This window comes from Sus scrofa, chromosome 2, assembly GCF_000003025.6.
Source record: "Sus scrofa isolate TJ Tabasco breed Duroc chromosome 2, Sscrofa11.1, whole genome shotgun sequence".
NCBI lineage: Eukaryota > Metazoa > Chordata > Mammalia > Artiodactyla > Suidae > Sus > Sus scrofa.
The window spans coordinates 52,910,045-52,918,536 of record NC_010444.4 but is presented as its reverse complement, the minus strand read 5'-3'; the positions used below and the strand labels follow the sequence as shown (position 1 = coordinate 52,918,536).

At 32.6% G+C, this 8,492-nt stretch overlaps 1 protein-coding gene across 1 annotated transcript; it reads right to left on the bottom strand.

Moving 5' to 3' along the window:
- LOC100515716 (olfactory receptor 2G6-like) lies at positions 6,949-7,903 on the bottom strand. Its single transcript, XM_013992043.1, is given in 3 exon segments — positions 6,949-7,574; positions 7,577-7,631; positions 7,634-7,903. Coding segments are annotated over 3 exon segments (951 nt in total).

Below are 8,492 nucleotides of genomic sequence, written 5' to 3'. Positions count from 1 at the left end.
TTACTGATTACTGTTCAATGAAAGCTTTGTAAAATATTTAAAAGATCTAACAGGTTCTAAACACATTTTAAAAACCATTTTTTAATAAAATACATTGATAACTAGGAATAGAAACAAATTGCTTTAAATATGAAATGTTTCTAGGCAACATCATATATCAGAAACAAAAGGGAAGTTACACAATAGAAAAGTTATGATATCCATGAAAATTATATTTTTTTATTTATCTTTTTTTTTGTCTTGTCTAGGGCTGCACTCATGGCATAAGGAGTTTCCCATGCTAGGGGTCCAATCGGAGGTGTAGCTGCCATCCTACACCAGCACCACACCAATGCCGGATCTGAGCCACGTCTGTGACCCACACCACAGCTCAGGCAGTGCTGGATCCTCAACCCACTGAGTGAGGCCAGGGATCAAACCCACAACATCATGGTTCCCAGTTGGATTCATTACCACTGAGCTATGATGGGAACTCCTTATATCCATGAAAATTATAAAAAGTTGTTAGTCTTGAATTAAAAATGTAAGTCTTGAAACAAAACATTAGCCTTGAAATAAAAATTAAAATATTCTGTACAATAGAATTCAAATTCTATATATAAGATAATAAAAGAGTAAGTATAAAGTAAAAATAGAGAATACTATTCAGCCAATAAAGGTAATTAATAGAAGAAACAAAAAGAAAACAATATTAAAAACAAAATAAGAGAAGAAGTAGCTAAAAAGTGATTAAGGACTAAATGAAAAAAAAGGCTTAAAATTACTGAGAAAAATATTTTAAAATTTAAAAGATTATAAAGCCAATGATGCCTTTGGAAACCAATAATATTTTCAAAGAAAAAAATAATATTTATAGGTAAAAATATAACCACACTAAAAAGAATGAAAACAAATACCAAGATGTATGTTTTACAATATAAGATAGCCTTTGCTACATCTGAAAAAATATTGAGCTATAAGTGTAGAGAAATCCTTGGAAATCTGAGGAAAAACTTCCTGTTGCATTATGTAGTGGCAAATATCATTACCTCTGAATTTTATTACCTCTTTATTTCTTTATTTACCTCATTACCTCTTTATTTCTTAATAATAAATAATAAAAAAGGGGAAATATTTACAAACTTAAAGTGGAATATATTTTAAATAGTAAACACTTTCTTCAATTTTAAGAAAATGGAAAAGAAATTTCAAATAGGAGATACTTTAGGAGATAGAGCACCAATATGTACTTCATAATAAAATTGGCTGAGGAAAAAGCTTAGCCCACTAAGTAACATGTGGGAAAACTATGTTAAAATGATTCATGATGAGTCAAAATCATTTCATTGTAATACATGAGAAAATATGAATATATTTGACTGGATAAATGAAGACATCACTAAAACCAAAATAGAAATGACAGAAATCACTACAACACAGAATTAATGTAAGAAACATGATCCAGATATTCATGACATGGATGTGGGAGTAGGAAGAACTGCTTCCACCAATATATATGAGTCCTTCTCCTTAACATCTTCACAAAATCAGTAGCTTCCTTTGCAGGGTAACTAATTCACAATTTAAAGCTGATGAATCAATTAATATTGGAGATATTATAGCTATGACTATTTGATCAAAATAATTCTATATGTATAAGGATATTCTTAATGTTTTTAATACCAATCACTAAACAACAAACTTGGTGCAACATGGGGAGGATAGTAACAAAATAAATGTCTTTATTTTTCTTAAATGATACATAGATGCTGTAGAAATACTGAAGTAGATATTTAAATATATTATTTGAACTACCACAGTATTCAAAAGAACTGAAAAACTCTGAGTTTTCAAACATAGTTTGAAAGGGTAAACAAAGTTAAGTTAAAAATGAAGGAAGCACCATAGAAATAAATATAAGAAATGAAACCAAATTATATTCGCACTGTACATGAATAAAAATGGAACAGGAACAATTATTTTAAAAATACAGAGTTTCCACTGTGGCTCAGGGGATTAAGGACCTAGAATTATCTTGTGAGATGTGGGTTCAATCCCTGGTATTCTCTTGGTGAGTTAAGGATCTAGCATTGCTGCAAGCTGCAGCAAAAGTCACAGATGCATCTCAGATCTATTACTCTCAAGGTTGTGGTGTAGGCTGCAGCTGCAGTTTTGACTCAACACCTACCTCAGTGATTTTCATATTCTTCAGGTGTGGACATTTAAAAAAAGAAGAAGAAAAAGACAATATATTGAATGAAAGACAAAAGCTAAAATTATGTTTCAATAACAAATGTTTCTTTTTAATAGCTACAGTGATTAGTTTACTTATCTTCATTTCCACCTCCTTCAAATGTGTCTTTATTCACTGTTAGAGCTGGAAAGGTAAAATTTTAAAAATACATACTCCATCATATCTGAGATTTTACCTGTGATTTAGGTTCTACTTAGTAGGTGCATGTGAGATTAAAACGGTAGAAATGTGGAGACTGTCTTGTTTGGCATTTTTCTGTGAACATGGGATTTTTTTTCCCTGCAAAGCATTGCATTTTCCATAGAATTCAGAGGCAGGAACAATAGAACCATTAAAACAAGAACAAAAAAAATTAGCACGGGTCAATACAAATCATACTGAATTGTTTTAAACTTGTCAATTTTTCTAAGTCACCATTCTCCAGATTTCCTTCTGGCTTCTTTTATCCTCTTTTGTGGATTGTGAAATGCTTCATTATTAACATTGCACATTTTATAGATCTTTATTTCTAAACATTTTTATATTTGTGAAGTTTGCATTTTAGAAGGGCTGGATTTTTATTCTATTTTATAATTGGTTGTTTTTGACCCAATGAGAAGATACTGATTAATGTTAATTACTAACAATCTCACTGAAATCTGACTAGTTTTTTTTTTTTATTGACTATATTTTTCCTGTTATGAGGTTTTATGGGAGACTTCTCATTTAATGCTTTTAATAACCCTATATAATAGAAGTGGTTTTTGTCTGAACTAAGAGCTCTAGTGTGTAACCTACTTTACCTCTCCAAATATCTTGACTTTCTCCATTTAATTCTTTGGGCTTCTAGTGCTATTGCAGTTCTTTCTATTTGAGAAGATCTCTGTATTATTGTTTTGTTTGTTTGTTTTACAAACCTAGCAATTGCTACTTCACTTTCCAAGATTATATCTCCCACCAATATTTATAAGCCTATTATTTACTTTATGATTCCACAAAGATAATGCCTTCTCAAACATATGAAATAGTGGGTTTTTGTTTGGTTTGGTTTAGTTTTGAGAGAAATATGAGTAACATTATTGCTTCCTCAACTGTTATTTTATTTAATAGATATTATATAATAATCATATAATAATATGCATATACAACATGCATTATATATACATATATACTGTATTTATACAATTTATATATTATATAATATACATTATCTAAATTCATATATTTTAGTGTTTATGTATGTATATTTTCCTTTTTCACAACATTCAGGGCACAATTTCAGACTTAATCTTTCATTTGATAAACATTTTTCCAGCTGTGTTCAATTATAAAGAATACTTTATTTTCTTCTAAATATAATATTTGTTAAAGGTTATATATTTCCAGCTGTATTTATCCTTCCCACTATTATTGAAGGAATTTTAAAATTTCTTCTTACTTTATTTAAAAATATTACTCATCATTTAGTACTTCTTTTTCTTTTATCGTCCTCCTTTATTGTTTTTTTACTTAGAGAGTTTCTTTTTTGAGTTTGATTTTGCTTACTATGTGGAAATTGTCCACTATTTTTTTATACTTAAGAGTATATATTTTCTTGAATGCATTCTTTTTTGAGACTCCCTGTATCAATGGAGACATGAGTACAATTTATTTTATCACCATTATCTTCTGAGCATTATGGTGATTTTTTTCTTTCATTTTCCCCTTGGATTGAATATCTTTTCTTGTTATATATTAGAGATGAGAATCATCATCCTCAGGAGCTTGACAAATTATCCTGAATGAACCTCTTTCTAATTCTCATATCCGTATCTATCAACTTCAAAATTCAAAGTGTTTCCATTTCTTTTACTTACCATTTGGGCTAGACTTGGTGCTGTGGCTTCCCTCAATTTTTTTTTTCTAAAATATTATATGTTTTCTCTTTTCCTTGAATTCTTCAATATTATATATATATGTATATATATATATATATAGTTTTTTATTATTATTTTGAGACATGCACTTCTGCCATTCCATGGAGGGATGGTGGAAATATTTACACATTACATGCACTATTTTAATTGTATAGGTTAAAAACAATTACATTGTTGGATAATCACACAAATAGGCAAGATTGCCCCTTCCATGGGGATAAAATGGAAAAATGTTTGGAAAGCAAATTGATAATGTGTGTAAATTGACTTATATATCCCTGTTTTTGCTTTACCGATTGCAATTTTAAAAATACCTTATAAATATATGGTAATAGACATAGACTACGAATATGAAAGCATATTTAATGATGTTAGTAAATAACAAAAAATGTGAACAAAGTATCCAACTGGAGGAAATTTAAAAAAATACATAGTGTACATTTTTAGAAATTACACAATCACAAGGGAAAACTCAGAATATTATAAATAAAAAAGATAGTATGGACTTGTACATGCTCTATAATTACCAAGACAATGTCATCATAGAAAAAACTGCAACAAACACAGAAAAAATAGTAACATATTTTTCCAAATATGTTTACATTATCATCTAAGAAGTCTTTTTTTTTTGCATAATTTACAAATAGATAGTAATTAAACTACACAGTCCCAGGAAACACATAACTTAGGAAGGAAAGAAGAAGAGAAATAATAAATATCCTAAGACAAATAAAAATGAAAATGTAATATACCAAAAATTGTATAACATCAGTTTTTTGTTTTTTTTGTCTTTTTGCCTTTTTCTAGGGCCACTCCCACGACATATGGAGGTTCTCAGGCTAAGGGTCTAATCGGAGCTGTAACTGCTGGCCTATGCCTGAGGCACAGCAACGTGGGATCCAAGCTGCATCTGCAACCTACGCCACAGCTCACTGCAACGCCAGATCCTTAACCCACTGAGCAAGGCCAGGGATCGAACCCGCAACCTCATGGTTCCTAGTTGGTCCCATCGTGGCTCATTAACCACTGAGTCATGATGGGAATTCCTCTTCATATTGTTTTGTTTCCTTTACTTCATATCCTGTTTTTGTTTTTAGTTGATATTTCTTTTTTTTTTTTCAGTCATTTAAAGAATTGACCTAGGATAGTCACCTATTATTTCTTTAGGGTCATTTGTTTCTGGTAGTGACTATGACTGTCCCTTAAGATCCATCAGGTGGTACTTGAAGAGGAGTTCTGAGTCATCCACCACTCTGCCACCACCCTAAGTTTTTATGCAGGCTCTTGGTGACAAGGATCTACAGATATTTCTTGGCAGACACCTGGCCAGAATTTTTTGTAGGCCTTGTTAAGAATCTCATGGATGACATCTCTCTCCTCTCCAGGGGAGCTGAGCACATAGGTGTCTCTAGGCAGCTGGCATTTCAGAGTACTAGATATCCTGGAGAAGCTTTACCTGTTTTCTTTTGTTTTGTTTTAAACTAATTATGATGTTTTCCCTCTTAGAGACTTTGTTTAATTTAAATTGATTTAGATTCTGACATGTTATGTCCTTTCCTGTTTCTTGATCTTCTGAATATAAAGAAGTGATGTATTTATAACTGTGAGGTTTCCTGTAGAACTTCTCTCCTTGGTTATTGTAAATGAAAGCATGCATTTCTAAGCATACTGAGTGAGGTTTACAACTCTTCATTCCATTATTGAGAGGGAAATTCACATAAGAAAATTCTAGAAGACAAAATAAGGTTTTTATGATTTTGTATTAAATTAAATAGTCATCATTACAATTGTCATAAAGATGTTTAATAGGTTTGGAGAGGCACCTGATTCACTCAAAAAATTCTCCTGATGCTTTTTTTTTTCCCTTATGTGTGTGGCCATTTTACCTTCACTCTGGTCTTTGACATAGAGTTAGGTCTAAACATTATCTTTAACATTTATATACTGACAGCAATATTCTTGTACAAATTGAATTTAAATGAGTCTCAGTTTTTGGTTGTCATAATTCTAAGTCACATAAGAATTTTACTGTTTGTTTCCATTGGTATTTTCATGTTCATTCATTTGTTTGTTTTTAACTTGTGGGTATTTAATGAAAGATGAAGTAAAATTAAGATCAGAGGCAGAGAAAATGACAGGAATTCTGTCACTTTCATTCAACTTCTAACCCCTTTAAAGAAAAAGGGAATTAATCTAAGTAACATATGGATTTATATGTTTCATAAAACTTACTTGTTTACTAAAATAAGAAAGTAAAAATTTACATCACAAATGTTACCAATGTATCACAATTTTGCCTTATATTTGTGTTTTTCATTATATAAATGAGCCAATACAGTGAGGGTTGTCCATTCTACATTTAAATTTACATTGTTGGAGAATAGTCATATATATTATTTCCAAGTTTATATACATATAGAGAGAGCGAGTATGTTTCATGCTCTCATGCTAATTAATTTTACCCAGAGAGTAAGATAGATCACGTTTCAAGAAAATTCAAGAGTATAGGTAATATTTTGAGATTTTAGGGGCAAGTAGAGGTTTATAATATAGAGTACTATTCCAGGGTAAAATAATTTGTGTGTGAAAGTTGAAGGCATGGTTGAGGAAGAGCAAAGAATTTACTATATATAGCGCATAGAATCTTGAACTTCATGAGAAAGATATTTGGAAAGAGTGAAACACTATTGTACTTAGTCATGTTAGTTAATTAAATAGTTCTGTGTATTTAATTACTCCTTACAACATTGAGCAAAAAAGTAGTACTTAAAACACATAATCTGTAAACTCAAAACAATCCAGTAAGATTATACCTACAGCTCATACCAATTCTGAACACAAAGTATTTCCCATTACCAGTGTCCTCATGGCTAATTTCACATCTTTGTTTCTCAGTGTATAGAAAATGGGGTTTAAGAGTGGGGTGACTATGGTGTAGAAAAGAGAGAAAAACTTTCCCTGGTTTTTGGAGCTACTTTTAGCTGGCTGAACATACATGAAAATGATGGTCCCATTGAAAATGATGACCACAATCAGATGGGAGGAACAAGTCCCAAAGGCCTTTTGGTGCCCTCTAGCTGATTTTATACTCAACACAGCTTGTGTTATAAAGCCATAGGAGACTAAGATGAGTGACACAGGAACAATTAGAAAGATTACACTGGCCACAAAGAGTTCTACCTCATTGAAAGTTGTATCCACACAGGCAAGTTTGATGAGCACTGGCACCTCACAAAAAATGTGGTCCAGTTTGTGGTGACAACAAAGGGGAAGCTGCACAGTCAGGGAGCATAGAATAAGGGAAGAGATGAGGCCACTGAGCCATGCTATGCTGGCCAAGGATACACAGAGCTGAGGATGCATAAAGGCTGTGTATTGCAGAGACTGGTGGACAGCAGCATAGCAATCATAAGCCATGACTGCCAGGAGAATACACCCAGAGGACACCACCCCATGGCCACATAAAACTGGGCCACACATCCACCATAGCTCATGTTCTCATGTTCTTGTCTTTCTTATTCATGGTAACCAGCAACTGTGGGGCAACACTTATGGTGAAGCAGATGTTTATGCAAGAGAGGTTGCTGAGGAAAAAGTACATGGGCATGTGGAGTTTGGGGTCAAGGCAAGACACCAAAATGATGGCAGTGTTCCCCAAGAGGCTTAGGATGTAGAAGAACAAAATTATAACAAAAAGGATGCTCTCTAGCTGGGGCCTATCAGAAAATCCAAGAAGAAGAAATCCCTTTTCAGAGCTGTTGTTGCTTTCCTCCATTGTCCTGCAGGTTTCAAATCATAAAATAATTTATATTCTAGAGATAGAAAGTGATGAGGTGAACATTGGTAAACTGTGACTGTTTCCATTATGACTACCTTTCTTTGATAACATTCAGCTGTGATGTGGAAAATGGTAACACTCCTGACATAAGTGATTTTTTCTATTGTATCCTGGACATTTTCTATATTATAGTGGGAGATTCATGATTCTATTTAATCTTCCATTTTAACAGGCATTCTTCTTGTTTTTTTTTCTCACTCAGGTCCTGGTATTATTTTATGTTCCATGATTCCCATGACACTTTAGTTTTCAGAGTCCTTCGAGTGCTTCAAGGTCCTGCTCCATTGTGTACTACTTGGAGGACACAGTGAAAACGCATCATGGGCTCTCATTAGTTCACATTCCACAATTCTGGTGTAGTCCTTTCAGTTCATGTTTGCTTCATGAAGCATCTGCCCAAATTTTTTTGTGCATTGAAGACTCTGCTTCTCCAGGTCATTCCTTTCCAGGATCCTCACTTCCTCTTTTTGGGAAAATGATGTATACCCTTGTCACAGAGACTCTTACTCCATGACCATGGAGAAGA